This window comes from Schistocerca gregaria, chromosome 3 (assembly GCF_023897955.1).
Source record: "Schistocerca gregaria isolate iqSchGreg1 chromosome 3, iqSchGreg1.2, whole genome shotgun sequence".
NCBI classification, from domain to species: domain Eukaryota; kingdom Metazoa; phylum Arthropoda; class Insecta; order Orthoptera; family Acrididae; genus Schistocerca; species Schistocerca gregaria.
The window spans coordinates 270,861,858-270,880,543 of record NC_064922.1 but is presented as its reverse complement, the minus strand read 5'-3'; the positions used below and the strand labels follow the sequence as shown (position 1 = coordinate 270,880,543).

At 43.0% G+C, this 18,686-nt stretch overlaps 1 protein-coding gene across 1 annotated transcript in view; it reads right to left on the bottom strand.

The window, feature by feature from the left end:
• The window catches only part of LOC126355394 (dynein beta chain, ciliary), a 677,699-nt gene that overhangs the window by 599,989 nt on the left and 59,024 nt on the right, over positions 1-18,686 (bottom strand). The window contains exons 8-9 of the mRNA XM_050005692.1: positions 14,241-14,373; positions 8,486-8,770 (exon numbers count right to left, since the gene is read on the bottom strand). Of these exons, the coding sequence (XP_049861649.1) occupies positions 8,486-8,770; positions 14,241-14,373 (418 nt within the window). The remainder of the gene's footprint in view (positions 1-8,485; positions 8,771-14,240; positions 14,374-18,686) is intronic.

Sequence of the window (18,686 nt, the reverse complement as noted above, 5' to 3'; positions counted from 1 at the left end):
CTGGACCAGAAGACTTGCTTTTATTATGTGATTTAAGTTACTTCACTACTCCGAGGATATTTACTTCTACGTTACTCATGTTGGCAGCTGTTCTCGATTTGAATACTGGAATACATGTTCTCTTGTGAAGGCATTTCGGAAGGCTGTGTTTCGTGCTTTGGCAGCACTGTCTTCGATAGTATCTCCATTGCTAACGTGCAGAGAAGGCATTGATTGTTTCTTGTCGCTAACATACTTGATCCACGAATACGTCCATCTCGTTTTTGTACGCAGATCTGGGTATGAAACAACACGACTGCACGAATGGTGCAGCGAGGCCAGACAAGAATGAAGTAAGTGTCTAGCAGAAATAACGCTGGCCCGATAATTATGCTTCGCAATCGGTCTCCAAAGCGACTTTTCAGTAGAAGCTGTACTGTCGCACATCACGTGCAATTGGAAAGCATCCCACAGTAGCAGTACACCCAAGTCTCGTGTTTTCCTTCTTGTTACGTAAAATTCACTTGGGACGTGTTCTTACTTTCGACTGGGTCTGTCGAGCTCTATCTCTCGATTATTGAATTATTTTTTCGCAAGTATTGTGGCTCATGTACAATACCTAATTGCCAAAAATTGGTCGTTTAAAAAGTATTCTTTTTTACGCTTAGTTCTCTGAGGTTTCTTCCAGGATCTAGGAAACTCAGTGCTGCAGAATTGCAAATTTCTGGTCCCTAGCCAGGGCTCCGGCACATCTGTTGTGCGTAGTCACTGACCATGTTGGCAAAACAACCGAGAGGTCCCACATGTGAGAACACTGGCTCTCGGGAAGGCAGTTTTGGCCTCTCTGGCCAGTCAGGCACTTATGTCCTGTCTTCAGGTCTGCTCGTGTTTACGTAAAGCATAAAACTATCATAAATCCTATTAATTTTAATTAATCATCAACAGCCTCAGTTGCACCGTTTACCTCGAATTTACCTAGGTTTCAGTCGGGATAACCCAACCTTCTTCAGAAGAACAGTAACTACCGTTTGTCCATAGTGGACATAGTCAATCTAGAACTACAAATCCATAAATTATCGTCAGACTATAAAACTTACCTGGAAGAGCCTCGACTCCACTTCGCGACCGCGATGCGGCAGCCACGAGTGCTGTACTGGAACTGAGTACAGCACTCGTGGCTATTGGTCATTAAAAACTCCAATATTCCTTCCTTAAATGTAGACAATATTTCATTTATTTTATTAGCGCTGGAAGTTTGTTATACAATTTTGTACATTTAACGTTTGTTTGTTTCTGTGCAATAGGCTCGTTTACTCTTTTGACATGGGTACCATTGCACGTTGTTGTATTATATGAATGCTGATCTGATTTCGTTTTGAAATTTTCAGTGCACCTTTCTATGTTAATTACACTTTTTTGTATGTGGAGACATAGTAAAGGTAGAATATTTAGCTGTTGAAATAGCTGCTTTTAGGGTGTTAGCCTTGAACTGTTGGTAATTATTCTCACAGCTCATTTTTGTAGTGCCGTATTATGACCCCAGAAAGTGAAGCCCTAAGAAACAGCAGTGTGAATGTAAGCAAAGTAGACTTCTGCTACACTGCCTACTTGACACAGTACTAATTATGCGTAGTGCAAAGCAATCAGTTTTGTGGCAGCCAATCTATTAACTACTTTATTTTGTACTCTGACGTCCAGGTCATTTTGTGACTTTATTTTCCTGTAATGGATGTAATTAGTTTTTGACATATTTAAATAGCAATAACAGAGGGAGCTGTCATTTGTTTAGCATTCTGTACGTCGTACGTACTAGTAAAGACTTGGCAGTAAAAGAAATGTGTCTGATAGCAGTGAAGATGAACAACTGCTCAAGGTTCTTGAGGTACGCAATTTAGAGCCCATGATTGCGTGGAATTTCTACCAAATACTTTTTTTAATATCATATATTTTGAGAGAGTTGGTACACGGATGAGCCAGAACGTTATGAACACTGACTGCCCACCGCGAGGTTGTGTGCTGCCTGGTGGCGATTAGGGCAGGACACGCGGTAAGAGAAGTAAATGAGCGGAACAGAGACGAACAGGGGATCATTCTAGCGAGCATCATAGAGTATAAATATCTATGGAGTGAGCGTAGTGTACTGCGCATGGTCTCAACATCAAACCGGGCTAGTCACGTGATAATGGGACGTCGCTGCTTGTCTGCAATTTGTGGTAACAGCGAAACTTTAATATTACACGTATTTTCTTGTTTTTACAAACGTTTCGACACGTTTTAGTAGTAATAACAGCCATGGTGCAGTATTGTTGTTGCTACGGATGTAAAGAGAAGTATATGAAAGGAGGATCAGTTACTTTTCATAGGTATGTGCAACAGACCGCTAATAGTGAATATCATATTGATGTGAGGCGCTTTATAGGTTTCCTTTTAAGCTTTTTTCCCCCTTGTGTCTACGAGAGAAATGCTAGATAAATTGGCAAGTGCGTTTAAGCTGCCAGTCAGTTTTTACGTATTCGTGCTACGTTCATCTGCAGATAAAATTTTCGTATGACAGTGCGATTAATTTCCCCGCGTTTTTTCAGGTCCTCAAACACTTGTGTGTATCTAAGTACTTCTGCATGAGACAGTTTCCTATATTATATAATTTTTTTTAATTCTAGTTTCCCGAAAGGAGAACAGAGAGTCAAAATATGTCTCCACAAAACAAAAGGAAAGTATTTCGTCCCTAATATTGTTGGCTATCAAATAAATAAATAAAGTGGTGTAAATTGCTTATTTACAGCAACACTTTCATTCCTAAAAATGCGTTTTCCCCCTTCCTGAGATGCATCGCCGTCCAATAGTGTCATTGTGACGTAATTAATTAGAACGGAGATTCGACAACACGAATAAGTGCAATAGAAAAACTAAAAGGGTGTTGTTGGCTGTCACTTCCTTTCCCGCACCCATCTGCAGCTCGTGGTCCAGTGGTGGACCGGTCCGATGCCGGCTTTCTCACGTGCTATGACCTACAGCCGGCCGGAGTGGCCGTGCGGTTCTAGGTGCTACAGTCTGGAGCCGAGCGACCGCTGCGGTCGCAGGTTCGAATCCTGTCTCGAGCATGGATGTGTGTGATGTCCTTAGGTTAGTTAGGTTTAAGTAGTTCTAAGTTCTAGGCGACTGATGACCTCAGAAGTTAAGTCGCATAGTGCTCAGAGCCATTTTTATAACTCACATGTGTTCTGCTGTATTGTGTCTAGTTATTCGGTGTTTGATAAATGTATTTCCATCGAAACAGGTGTTATTACTGACGTACGTTATCGTAACTGCATCAATAACCGCGTGCTATTTTGTTCCAAATGTTGTGTTCCGTGAATAAAATCTCACTCACTATACGTCACTGCATGGTTTTATGACATTTTATTCTGTTTCCAGTATATATTCTGCGTTTTCTTGTTGCTATTTCTGTCCGCATACATCATATTGTCTGCGACTGTACGAATCGTTGTAAGTAAACAAATACAAAAACGTGAACTTACGTATGTTATTGAGATTCCGATTGTTTTGTGGATACAGTTTTGGTGCGTACCTGGTTTTTTTAAAGTAGTTCGTCATGTACTCACGTTTGTCAGACGTCTTACAGTTACTTTCAGACACGGAGAAACACAACTTTCACACTTCGATCGTAATCCAAAATATTCTGCTATCTTGCTGATCACATGTGTCGCGAGAAATGTGTAGATATTGCGACAAAATTAAGAAAAAGTACTGAAGAGTGTGTTGTTGGAACGTGTCGTATTTTCGTTTATTACGTTTCTCTCCTCCACTACAGTCTTTTGCATGTAATAATTTTTCTTCTATTGTTAGCTTTCGGTATAAACTGCTGCTGTGTTTCACCATGTGTAGATCACTTTCGATATTAGTGTGGTAGTGGTTTCTGCCAAAGTGGAATGTGTATCGCCATTCTTCACAGCCCTCATAGCTCTGTGTATACCTTTTTCGGACATTTCTGCATCTTTGTCGTACATATTGGTCCTGATAGGAGTTACATGTGTGTTAGCTGAATTTCTCAGAGGTCCTTTTCCTCTGTCTCAGCCTTTGTTCAACTGTGTTCTTTGTTCTGAGTGTTACTGAGATTCCTTACTTTTTCAACATTTTTGCATGGGTTTTCATATCCTTTGGCTGTGCTCTTGTGTAGGTGGCCACTATTGTTGCTTCATTTTTCCTTGTTGTTGATATTGTGTATGGTGGCCGTTTTTGAAGTCGTTTTCAACAGCAATTTGTTTGATTGTCTTTGGTACCTGTGTTTAGTTTCCCAGTTTAAGAGGTGTTCTGTTTATCCTGTGGAACATGTGTGTGGAACTGGCATATTTATGCACTGTAAGATGACTAGATGAGCTATCAATAACAGTGCTTCTAGATGTGAGTTTTCTGTCGATGGAAAATTCATGTTGGTTGTAGCTTGTTGTAATTGTAAATCCAGGGCATTGGGTTTCTTGTTTTTGTCTTTTTCCATTGTGAAGTGGATTTGTGGGTATACACTTCTCAGTCCTGAGGTTAAGTCTTATGAAGGAAAAGTTTGTATTCCTGGTCAATACGTTGTTCTTTGGCAAAATAAAAATGAAATACCAAATTTAAAAACTTATGTGGAATGAATAATTAATGAAAATAACATCACTAGAATGAGAAAATGTAAGTCATTGCCAAACGTAGTCCCACTGTTACATCGAAAACAGTATATCGCTGTACTGTTGTATGAAATAAACAATTTCTTATTCGATAGTGTAAGATATATTACATTATCGTCTAAACGCATTGTAGTTCAAAATTACTAGAAATGAACACAAACTACCTTTATTTTTCGAAGAGGGATCGATTTTGCCGTAAACAGCAGTTTTAAGCAGATGCTGCTACCTTCTGAGAATACGCGGGGACGAAAAGAAAGTGATGCTGTGAAAGCTCATGGTGTAACGTAAAAGGTATAATTAGGCACTGTAAGCTTGATTGATTCCCTGAGCCAGTAAAAAATAAAATTTGAATGTAGCATACATGCTACTTATGGACTGAGGAGTATACTATATTGATGTTACCCTCTTTTGTGTTTCGTCTATGAGACACATTATGTCATCTGAATATCGGTACATTATTTTGTACCTTTCCTATTTAACAACGTTGTTGAATATTGTGTTCTCTGTATGACCCAAGAAAATGGATACCTCATGGACAGCCCCTGTTTTGGAAATAAAAGTTGTTGTCGAAACTGGTGTAATTTTGTTCTGTGATTAGCCTAAGAATGGATATGATTTTGTTCATTTGCATAACTGGGAATTCCTTCCTTTTTACCAGTTTTCTATAATTTCTATGTTTTCTTCTGAGGATATGAGTGTGTGCATGGATGTAATGTCAAAAGATATCAGTATTGCTATTGGAGTGATTTTGTTTTTCTTAATTTTCTCTATTACGTCTCCTGTGCATTTGAGGCTTCTGTTGTTTGTGTATGTTGATGTTTTTTGTACAATTGCATGCATGTTTCCTAGTAAGAAAGATGCAGATTTTCTGAGTCTGGAACTGGACTGACCAGGATAAGTGGTTTGTGGACATTTGGAATGTTTGTTAAGTGTGGAGCTTTAGGATTCTTTGTTGTCAGTCTTTTTGTCTGGTTCAGTATGAGGGTGTGTGTGACGATTTTAAGACAGTCTTTAGTTTCCTTTGGTATCTTTGTGTTGGGTCACAGATTAGCTTGGTTATTTTATAATCTTTCAGAAATTTTTCTGTTTTCTCAAAGTATTCTACCTCTACCTTCGTCATGTGTCGATTATGTTGTTTTGGTTTTTAGCTTATACTGTTTATATTTTTGTCAACAGACGTTTTTCTATTTGTATTTAGAGATGGCTAGTTGCTTCCAATTATTTGTTTCATTTCCTCTGTCACTAGTGCTCTTGTTAGTCCTGGGTTGAAGATTGATTGGACTGTTAGTTTTCTCATGTTGCCCTGTGATGTACTCTGTCTCCGTAACAAAATTTTCTATGGTCTTATGTGTTAGATGAGTCTTCAGATTGCATTTGGGGCCTTCCTCAAGTAGTTACTGTTCATGTTTTGTGAGCATTATTCAGTAGAATTAATCAAGTGTTCATGGAATGTGTGTTGTGTGTGTGTGTGTGTGTGTGTGTGTGTGTGTGTGTGTGTGTGTGTGTGTGTCTTAGCTTCAGAGCTGTTTTCGTTTATGAGTTTGTTTATTTTTTGTTCCTGTTTCTGCCAATTCTTTTGCATTGTCAACTGTGTGTGGTGATTTATTCTTTCCATTATGTCATACAGTATTGGGGAGCTGGTGATTTGGTTGGTAAGTTTTTGGGTGTAAGCTGACGTTCAATAATTACTTTTGTTTAGTAATGGGAGCTGTTTTCATATTTCAGTCAAGCTCTTTCAGTTGTTTATTTAGCATGCTATGCTGTAGGTGACATGTTGTGTACATTAATTTTAAAATAATTAGGAATGATGATGGTGGATGATCAGATTTTGTTGTACTTGTGGTCGTGGTTTGTTTGATGTATTTTCACGGTCGTTTTCTTAAGATTGCTGAAGAGCTTTACTGGGGATGCTTGGCATGGTGCAGAAACAATAACTGGGTCGACTGAAGTTTCCGATTCTAGCCGAGTGCTTAAAAAAAGTGGCTAGCGTTGCTGCCTCTGGATCACGGGATCCCGGGTTCGATTCCCGGCAGGGTTGGAGATTTTCTCTTGTGTTGTCCCCACCATTTCATCATCATCATCATCATTCGTGACAGTGACTAAATTGGACTGAGTAAAGAAATTGGACGGTGTGAAAAATTGGGACTTTGTATGGGCGCTGATGACCGCGCAATTGATCGCCCAACAAAACCAAACATCGTCATCTTTTCCCGCACCCGAAAAAATGTAAGTAAAGTGGGACTGAACTATGATACTGTGGCAAAAAGGCACAATACCCTTGCTCTTCACAGCTTTAAAACTATTTCAGTTCCAAGTATAAAATTTTTAAGACGACTATAAAACGCATATACCAAGTTTCAGGATACTCCTGAAGGTGATGTACCTGTTTTAGCGAAGTAATAACACTGAAAATATCCTAAGCGCTATACAGAGTAAGATGCACCGTCCTGATACCACGTGGTTTGAGTAGCAGGAGATGTTGCTGACAGATTTCTCGTTCTGCGTATCCGAATGCTCACTCCATAGATATTTGTCCTCTTCGGCGACGATAAGTGGCGGAAGTGCCTGAGAGCGTGCATCAGGGAAACGGCGAAGTTGGTCTGCTGTTCTCGTGCTGCTGTCGTGAGCATCTATGGGAAGTGGTTGAAGAATGCTGAAACCACGAGTAGGCGACAAGAAGTTGGACGTCCACACCTCATCACAGAATGTTGTGGTCGGAGGCTTGCCCGCTCTCTAAAGCAGGGTAGGCGGCGATCTGTGGCAGATCTGACGACGGAGTACAGTGCTGGCGCAGGCACAGGTGTTTTGGAGCACACAGTGTTGAAGATGGTGTTCCGCAGCAGAGGACCCCTTCGTGTTCCCATGTTGACCCAACAACGATGTCAATTACGATTACAGTGGGCACGGAATCATCGACATCGGACCGCGGATCAATGGAATCGCGTCGCCTGGTCGCATAGATCTCGTTTACTCTTAAACCAGGTCGATGGTCGTGTCCAGATACCCCGTCATCCAGGCGAACGGCTGCTCGAAACATGCAGTGCGACACGGAGGAAGGCCGGTGGGAGCCGTATTATGTTGTTGTTGTTGTCTTCAGTCCTAAGACTGGTTTGATGCAGCTCTCCATGCTACTCTATCCTGTGCAAGCTTCTTCATCTCCCAGTACCTACTGCAACCTACATCCTTCTGAATCTGCTTAGTGTATTCATCTCTTGGTCTCCCTCTATTATATTATGAAGGACATTCACCTGGGCGTCCATGGGACCTATGGTACTAATCAAAGTCACCACGAAAGTTGTGGACTACGTGAACACTATTAGGGACCACCTGTAACCCCTTATGCTTGATGTCTTCCCCAACAGCGATGGCATCTTCCACGAGAATAACTGTCCATGTCACGAAACCAGAAACGCGCTACAATTATGTGACGAGCGTGCTAGTAAATTCTCCTCGATGGTTTGGCCATTAAATTTGGCTTATGCGATTCCGATGAAACCCATCTGGGGCGCTATCAGGCGCCTGCTCCGCGCACTCAAACCAACCGCCCGTAAATTACGCTAAGTATGTGACCTATCCGTATGCACCTGGTGCCACAAACCTCTGGAAAACTATCAAGTACTCGTCGAATCCATGGCACGCATCTTGTGCCACAAATTTCTGGAAAGTTATCAAGTAATTGGTCGAGCCCATGGGATGCAGAACCACTGCTGAATAGCGTTCCAGAGGTTGACCAATGCTTTGGCTCATAGTGTAGAAGAACAGCTGAAGCAAAGCCGGCAGTGCACAGCATGGATATGCAAGAGGAGCGCTGCAGCTTGGGAAGAGCGGCCACTGCTCACCTTGAAGACGCTCTCGAGGTTCGCGCAGTCGTCGAAGGCCTGGCAGAAGACGGCGGCGAGCCGGCGGTCCAGGTCGCAGATCCTGCCGGTGAAGCCGGCGTAGTCGCGCGTGAACGAGTCGTCCTCCGGGTCGAGCGCGTCGTACGACTTGGCGCCGAACTGCACCAGCAGCTCGCTGAACTCGTGGTACACGCCGCACACCTTGGCCGACAGCGTGCGCCCCTTCATGCCGCCGATCTCCACCTTCTCCAGCTTCAGGAACTCCACCACCGTGTCGAAGAAGTGCTGCGGGCACCAGCGCTCTGCTACCGCATTTGTCTCACAGATTGACGCCATCGCTGGTACCAACTATCAGTCTCAGGTTCAAATGGATAATTCAAAAGATCAGTCAAGAAGAAACCTGCAACCAGCCACTTTCATTCTGAACGAATAATTTATTTTTCTAAAGCTAGTTTCGAGTCGAGGCTCATCACCAGACTGCCACATATACACTATCCGATCAAAAGTATCCAGATACCTATTAGTTGACACTAATATGAGGTGTGTGACACTGAACCTTCATGGTGGATTGAACTCTGCAGAGGACACTTTCAGTGATTTTTGGACAACTTGTAAAGATTGTAGAAAAATTTACATCGGGCAAACAGGGAGAAGTTTTAATATCAGATTTAAAGAACATAGCACGTAATAAATCACTCTTCGGACAGCATTTAGATATGGGAAAACATGCAGAAATCAATATAAGGGAAAATCTGAAGATGCTGCATGTAACCAAAAAAGGACCTATGGTGGATATTCTAGAGAGCCTGGAAATTTTTAAACATAAAAAATTTTGATGCATAATAAACGGAATCCTGCAGCGATGCTGAATGAACAGAGAGTCACGATAAAAAAATTTCGATCTATTCGAAAATATTATTTGTACACAATGATGCCACTTTGCCTTTTATTATTTTAATACTTTAACTCCTTTAATGGGTACTACAAACGTGTCGTAAACTTTTATCCTATCTTTAGATTTTTTAGGCTATCCTTGATTGTCGATATTTCTATAACCTCAAATAAGTGACCACTTCTCTGTGGTTGAAGAGCCATGACATACCGCTACCACGGCAACGGACGCCGTGGCCAGGACATAGATAACACCATACGAACACACCAGCTGCTACCATTACGACGGCGTCCTCGCTACACAGACTAGAGGGCGCCTGATCCAAGCTATGTGGCAACGGCGTCCTCACCACAAGGGGTAGAGGGCGTTGTAGTCCTTCCATATTAGCCGTTTTAGTAAATTGACTCAGATGTTTTCTACGTAAATGTGCGAACAGATATATTATAATACAAGACGACACCAGTTTTTGTGTGTCACATATTCTTTTACTTTAAATTATGGCACATAATGTAATATACTTTCACGAATTTTACGAGTTGACTACGGAACATTTGTTATTATTTTATAATTAACACTATAATTGTAACTCTTTTTAAACAGAATGGTTCCGTTTTCTGTTATTTACTGTCACTTAAATTTATTTTAAACCAAGGTGACTAGTAATTACATATAATAAACTGCATTAAATGCCGTTTATCGCCGCTGGGGGTGTTGCCGTCTATTCACGTGATCTCAGCACGGGTGGCGCAGTGGTTAGCACACTGGACTCGCATTCGGGAGGACGACGGTTCAATCCCGTCTCCAGCCATCCTGATTTAGGTTTTCCGTGATTTCCCTAAATCGTTTCAGGCAAATGCCGGGATGGTTCCCTTGAAAGGGCTAGGCCGATTTCCTTCCCCATCCTTCCCTAACACGAGTTTGCGCTCCGTCTCTAATGACCTCGTTGTCGACGGGACGTTAAACACTAACCACCACCACCAACCACCGCGATCTCAGCACGCCATTTAAGCCCATACGAAGGGTTAGTCTCGCATAGTTTCGTGCCGTTATGTAGACAGGAGTGACACCACCAGCAGTCGACCAATGGGTAACATATATTAAATTTACGTAATTTGTATAATGGAGTCTTTCTGACGGATATCTATAATTTCACAGTGTAAACGCCCAGAAGATGACCCCTACGTCGGGTTGAAACCGGTTGACGGTATAATAATAATAATTGCGATTAAGACTGTTTTTGAATAATCACTTTCAGTGAGCCTGTGGAGAAATGGCAGACCAATCTTCCTCAGGCGCGAGACCAGAGAAGGTAGTGATATTAGATGCTGGGGTCTGTAGCGAAGTCGGGGTTCTAACTCATCCCAAAGATGTTCCATTGCGTTCAGATCGAGAATCTGGGCAGGCCAGTCCATTTCAGGAATGTTATTGACCCCAAACCATTATCTCACATTGCCGCTTCATGACAAAGTATAGCATCATGCTGATACAATCATCGTCTGTGAACTGTTCCTTCTCTGGAAGCAGTACTCAGTGTTGTATAATGTATTAATATTCTTTCGAATTTAGTAGTTTCTTAATGCGTAAGAAGGGGATCACACCCCAACCAAGACAAACACAACATATTGTAACACTAACTCCTCTTTGCATTGAGGTAACCACTACTTTAACGGATTCTCATATAATCCATTTCCACTGTTCTAATCTTACCCCTAAGTTTTCTCGTTTGAGACCACATCTCTACCGCATATACACTGAGGTGACAAAAGCCATGGGATACTGACATGCACATAGACAAACGGTGGTAGTATCGTGAACATAATGTATAAAAGGGCAATGTATTGGCGGAGCTGTCATTTTTACTCAGCTGATTCGTGTGAAAAATTTTCCGGCGCGATTGTAGCCGCAAGACTGAAATTAACAGACTCAGAATGGTAGTTGGAGCTAGACGCATGGGACATTCCATTTCGGAAATCGTTAGAGAATTCAATATTCCGTGATACACACTGTGAATACTGTGCTGGGAATATCACATTTCAGGCACTGCCTACACATAATGGACGAGAGCACCGGTGTTTGCGTAGAGTTGTCAGTGCTAACAGACAAGTATCACTGCCTGAAATAACAGCAGAAATCAATGTGAGACGTACGAAGAACGATGCGTTAGGCCATCCTGGGCTCGTGACCATATCGGTTGGACCCCAGACCACTGGAAAACCGTTGGCTGGTCAGATGAGCCCCGATTTCAGTTGGTCAGAGCAGATGGTAAGGTTAGACTGTGGCACAGACCGCACGAAGCCATGGACCTAAGTTCCACTGTGCAAGCTGGTGGTGTCTCCATAACGGTGTGGGCTGTGTTTACATGGAACGGACTGGGTCCTCTGGTCCGTCTGAATCGATCATCGACTCTAAATGGTTATGTTCGGCTACTTGGGGACCATATGCAGCCGTGCATGGCTTCATATTCCCAAACAACGCTAGAATTTTTATGGATTGCAGTGTGCCATCTCAGAACATTCCGGGCAATTCGAGCGAATGGTCTGGCCACTCAGATCGCTCGACATGAATCCCATCAAACATTCATGGAACATAACCTAAAGACTGGAAAACTGCTCAAGTCACACCAATACCCAAAAAGGGAAGTAGGTGTAATCCGCTGAATTACAGGCCTATGTCACTAAAGTCGATTTGCAGCAGGGTTTTGGAACGTATATTGTATTCCAACATTATGAAGTACCTCTAAGAAAAGGATTTATTGGTACATAGTGTGCACGGTTTCAGAAAATATCGTTCTTGTGAAACACAACTAGCTCTTTATACTCGTGAAGCAATAAGTGCTATCGACACGGGATGTCAAAGTGATTTCATACTTTTAGATTTCCAAAAGGCTTTCGACACCGTTCGTCACAAGCGTCTTCTAACCAAACTGCGTGCCTACGGAGTATCGCCTCAGTTGTGCGACTGGATTCGTGATTTGCTGTCAGAAAGGTCACCGTTCGTAATAATAGACGGAAAGTCATCGAGTAAAACAGAAGTAATATCCAGCGTTCCCCAAGAAAGTGTTATAGGCCCTCTGTTGTTCCTGATCTATATTAACGACATAGAAGACAATCTGAGTAGCCGTCTTAGATTGTTTGCAGATGATGCTGTCATTTACCGTCTTGTAAAGTCATCGTATGATCAAAAGACTTGCAAAATGATTTATATATCTGTATGGTGAGAAAAGTGGCAATTGACCTTGAATAAGGAAACGTGTGAAGTTATTCACATGAGTACTAAAAGAAATCAGCAAAATTTCGATTACGCGACAAGTCACACAAATCTGAGGCTATAAATTAACTAAATGCTTACGGATTACAATGACAAATAACCTAAATTGGAATGATCACACAGATAATATTGTGGGTAGAGCAAACCAAACACTGCGATTCACTGGCAGAACACTTAGAAGGTGCAACAGGTCTACCAAAGAGATTGCTTACACTACGCTTGTCCGCCCTATTCTGGAGTACTGCTGTGTGATGTGGGATTCGCATCAGGTGGGACTGACGGATGACATCGAAAAAGTACAAAGAAGGGCAGCTCGTTTTGTATTATCGCGAAATAGGGCAGACAGTGTCACAGAAATGATACGTGAATTGGAGTGGGAATCATTAAAACATAGGAGTTTTTTGTTGCGACTGGATCTTCTCATGAAATTTCAATCACCAGTTTTCGCTTCCGATTGCGCATTCATTCTGTTGGCACCCACCTACATAGGGAGAAATGATCATCTTGATAAAATAAGAGAAATGAGGGCTCGCACAGAAAACTTTAAGTTCTCCTTTTTCCCGTGTCCCGTTCGAGAGTGGAACGGTAGAGAGACAGCTTGAAGGTGGCTCATTGAACCCTCTGCCAGGCACTTTATTGTGAATAGCAGAGTAATCACGTAGATGCAGATGCAGATGAGATGTCATTTCTTGCACAAAATCCTGCACCGGCAACATTTTCGCAATTATTGACGACTATGCCTCAGTATTTCTGCAGGGGATTTCCAACGACTTGTTGAGTCCATGCCACGTCGAATTGCTGCAGTACACCGGGCAAAATGAGACTAGGAGGTAGACCACGACTTTTGTCACCTCGGTTTATTTCACTGCTGGCGCTGCACCTGATGACAGGTAACGTTCTCTAGGTATTCGCTAAATCTATACCTCCCATCGGATTGCACAGGGTACTGCGTGATCCAGCACTTCAGATCACTCACTTGCAATCCTCCACTGGCGTCGCTCTTTTGACGACAGAAATATGTGGCATTGAGGACATACTCGACGATTGACCCCATTCCTTTTAACTCACTGGTCACACTCGTTGTGCTAGACGGACTGATGGTAGCACTTTGGAACTCATGAGTGACTTATTCCGCTGATTTCATTTCCCTGGCCGTCAGTACATGAGGTGTCCTGTCTTGTTTCAGCTGTGGTTGTTCCTTCCCGTTTCCAATTCGCAGTCACATCATAAACAGTCGACTTTGGAGCTTTAGAAGGGTTCAAATGTCGCTGATGGATTTCTTATCCAGGTGACATCCAATGATTGGTCCACGTTCAAAGACAATGAACTCCCCTCACTGACGAATTTCTGTTACTGCTTCTCTGCTGACATCACAGTGTTCCTTGCCTCCTTTTATAATGGCGTTTGCACCTCTCGTGACATCTAATGGTCAATTTAGCACTAAATACGGATGTCCGAATACTTTGTAACAGTGTAGGCAGCGACGTTTTTACACATTTACTGTCCTATTGTGACATTCCCTTCATAATTTTGTCCATCCAAATATCTTGTTAAAAAAAGATAGAATGAGAAGTGTGAAAAACGAAGTTAGCTCACCAATATCGTTTGCATTCTCTCCAAGAAGCTGTCAAAACGCTCGAACACCATTCTCGGATGGAAGGACCACATGGTAGGTTCGCGGTCCTCGAAGTAGCCTGCCAAGTTCTCTCTGCGATCATCGAATATTTCCCTTCAAGCAGAAAAGACATTAGCAATGTAGTATATCCTTAGTAACTCTTAACACATTACTGGCCATTTAAATTGCTACACAAAGAAGAAATGCAGATGATAAACGGGTATTCACTGGACAAATATATTATACTTGATCTGACATGTAATTACATTTTCACGCAATTTGGGTGCATAGATCCTGAGAAATCAGTACCCCGAACAACCACTTCTGGCCGTAATAACGGCCTTGATACGCCTGGACATTGAGTCAAACAGAGCTTGGATGGCGTGTACAGGTACAGCTGCCCATGCAGCTTCAATACGATACCACAGTTCATCAAGAGTAGTGACTGGCGTATTGTGACGAGCCAGTTACTCGGCCACCATTGACCAGACGTTTTCAGTTGGTGAGAGATCTGGAAAATGCGCTGGCCAGGGCAGCAGTCGAACATTTCCTGTGTCCAGAAAGACCCGTAAAGGACCTGCAACATGCGGTCGTGTATTATCCTGCTGAAATGTAGAGTTTCGCAGGGATCAAATTAAGGGTAGAGTCACGGGTCGTAACACATCTGAAATGTAACGGCTACTGTTCAAAGTGCCGTCAGTGCGAACAAGAGGTGTGTAACCAACGGCACCCAATACCATCACGCCGGGTGATACGCCAGTATGGCGATGACGTCGAACTGTTCGTGCAGATGGTTGTTGTCTTGCAAACGTCCCTATCTGATGACTCAGGGATCGAGACGTGGCTGCACGATCCGTTACAGCCATGCGGATAAGATGCCTGTCATTTCGACTGCTAGTGATACGGCGTTCCGTATTACCCTCCTGAACCCACTGATTCCATATTCTGCTCACAGTCATAGGATCTCGACCAACACGAGCAGCAATGTCGCAATACGATAAACCGGAATCGCGATAGACTATAATCCGACCTTTATCAAAGTTGGAAGCGTGATGGTACGCATTTCTCCTCCTTACACAAGGCATCACAACAACGTTTCACCAGGCAACGCCGGTCAACTGCTCTTCTTCCTGTCGGTTAAATTTCGCGTCTGTAGCACGTCATCTTCGTGGTGTAGCAATTTTAATGGCCAGTAGTGTACTTGGCAATGCTATGCGAAATCGGTTAGTACTTCTACTTTTAGTTTTAAATTTGGTTTTTGACTTTAGTTAGCAATAATTTTAAACCTATTTCATCTCTTAGAAATAAGCAACTGCTTATACTCATTCCATAGCCATATATATGATTTTTTACACCGTGTACGAACTCTAGGAATTACTTGATACGAGGATACAGAACACAAAAGGTCTAACGAACTGCATGGTTTCCATGCTAGAGACCATCTATTCAATGGTGAAATGCTGTGTGAGGAGGGCCTCCCGTCGGGTAGACCGCTCGCCTGGTGCAAGTCTTTCGAGTTGACGGCACGTCGGCGACTTGCGTGTCGATGGGGGATGAAATGATGTTGATAAGGACAACGCAACACCCAGTCCCTAATAGGAGGAAATCTCCAACCCAGTCGAGAATCGAACCCGGACCATTAGGTATGACATTCCGTCGCGCTGACCACTCAGCTAGCAGGGGCGGACATTTATTCAGTCATAATTTGTTACAGAGACAGCGATCTAATTCACACTGTGTCATACACAGTTACAGTATGCGTGGTTTCCTTCTAGAGGGTGGCACTGTCCCTCATACGTCACGCCCTAGGCTCCTCTTGTGCCGTAGTAATTGGTAATGTTGCGTCCGATTCACTTCTCTGGCTGACTCACCTCGTAGTGGATGTGATACAGCGGTGTACACAGTGGTTCCGTACTAAATGGCAACGGGTGACGAAAAGCAAAGTTGTATCAGGAGACCTATCCTCGCCGACATCAACCAAAGGTTTCAATGTCTGCGTTTCACGGTTTGTCTGAGACAGGCTCGGTGTTCAAGAAGCAGGAAATCATGAAGGGCGCACCCCAAAAATTCGGAAACCAGACTTGGAGGAAAATATGATTAACACTGTGCAAAGTAGCGCCATGTCAGTACCAGGCAATTGGCCCGCCAGTACAGGGTAAGCGAGGCGACCGTGCGGAATATGCTCTATAACAATTGTTGCTACCCTCACTAGCGACATACTTACCACATCGAGAGCAGTTTTGTCACTGGTTTCTTCACCAGGCAACCACGATACAGGGATCTGAGTCATCCATCTAACTCACAGATGAGGCCACCTTTAAGGGTGGTAGTTCAGCTTTCATAACAATCGTGTGGACAGTAAGCAGAACCCCCATGGAATGATGACAGTGAATCATCAGCATCAGTGCAGCCGGAATGTGTGAGCGGGGATGATTGGCGACCGTATTTTGGAACTAGTCTTCCGTCCACGTCGCCTAACAGGCCGGAACTATCGGCGTTTCTTGTGGGTGACTTTTCCTCCCGTGGTGGAAGAAGCGCCATTGACGATTAGAAAGGTTATGTGCCTGCTACACGATAGTGCTCCAGCCCATTTCGCCGTTAACGTTCGGACGCATCTCAGTCGTGTCTTCCCTGGTCAATAGATCGTATGAGGGGACCCAGTTGCATGGCCAGCTCGTTCACTGGATCTCAACCCGTGCGATTTCTGGTTATGGGGCCATGTCAAAAATATTGCGTATGCAGATTCCATTCCAGATGTTGAGACAGTGCGGCAGCGTATTCATGCTGCCTTTGACGCTGTATTAGACGGCCTTCTTTGTAACAATGTATGATTGAATAAGTGGTCTCTAGCAAGGAAATCATGCATTTCCGGACATGAGTTTATTAGACCTTTTTAGTTCCTTATCCTCTCGTCGATCAATCCCTAGAGTTTGTACACAGTGGGAAAAATCATTCTGTATTTGGCAGTCGGGAAAGTCCACTTCTGCACATCTTGGAAAATTACAGCTGTGTCAGTTAAAATTAATGTTTCCACAAAATATTATTTCCGTAGGAGTTAACCATATGTACCCAGATGTTACCATGTCATCAATGCAGTATGCAGCTGGGTTTGGAAGTGAGATGCTATCATTAATACACGTGAGTTTCATGGTCATTGCACCGACTCCAGACACCTCTTTACATGTAATCGGGGCTCAGTTCGAAGAGGTGCTCATTACTGAAAACAATATTACTCCGGTCAGTGAGACACGTCTGGAGACGCCCTGTTCAAGAGTGGGATACCAAACTGACTGTCGCCCGCCAGACGTCCCACTAGCTAGGAGTCTGGAGGGTCATTTCTTTTCATAGCAGGATCCATTTGATTGTCATCTGTGGCACCCTTGAAGCACAACAGTACGTCGACGGTATTCTACGCCCCATTTTGTCGCCCTTCGTGGTAAGCCATCCTGAACTTACATTTCAGCAAGATAATACCAACCCGCACACAGTGATTGTTTCTACTGTTTGTCTTCGAGCTCGCCAAACCCTGCCTCGGCCAACAAGGTAGCCAGATTTCTCTTTTCTCGGAACGATAAAGTGCGCTATGCACAAGAAGCTTCGTCTTCACACCGGGTTCGAATTTATCTATAGTATTACCTATTAATGGCTTAAAAATGTTCAAATGTGTGTGAATTCCTAAGGGACCAAATTGATGAGGTTATCGGCTTCTATACTTACACACTACTTAAACTAACTTTCGCTAAGAACAACACACACACCTATATCCGAGGGAGGAGTCGAACCTCCTGCGGGAGAGGGCCACGCAATCCGTGACATGACACCTCTAACCGCGCGGCTATTAATGACTTCTCTCCTATCGTTTATTTGAAATAAACTTCGTAATTTTGTGACTTCCTTTTCTGTATAATTTCCTGAAGAAGCCTGGATATCAGTAATGTTCATCTCACGTGGAATTCAGATCTCCCTCTGTAAGGTATATTGACACTCACGAGCAGTTCTAAGCCTTTCAAACATGTTTTCTTTCGCGCTTTTGGGAGTTTCGTTTTGGCACATATTTCGTATTGCGGGTAAGTCTTCCTTCCATTTATACAATTTATGTTCAGATTCTATGAAACGAAGCCAGCTTTGCACATTGCTTGAGTTTAAGATTTTTCTTCCTCTTTCATTACGACAAAAAATTTGCAGCATTTTCTTCGTCTCTGAAACCTATTACTGTCATACTTTCTATCGCCCCGAAAATATTCTGTGTTTGCTCTGAACTTTAGTTAGATGGTTCCAATGGTTCAAATGGCTCTAATCAGTATGGGACTTAACATCTGAGGTCATCAGTCCCCTAGACTTAGAACTACTTAAACCTAACTAAGGAGATCACCCACATCCATGCCCGAGGCAGGATCCGAAACTGCGACCGTAGCAGCAGCGCGGTT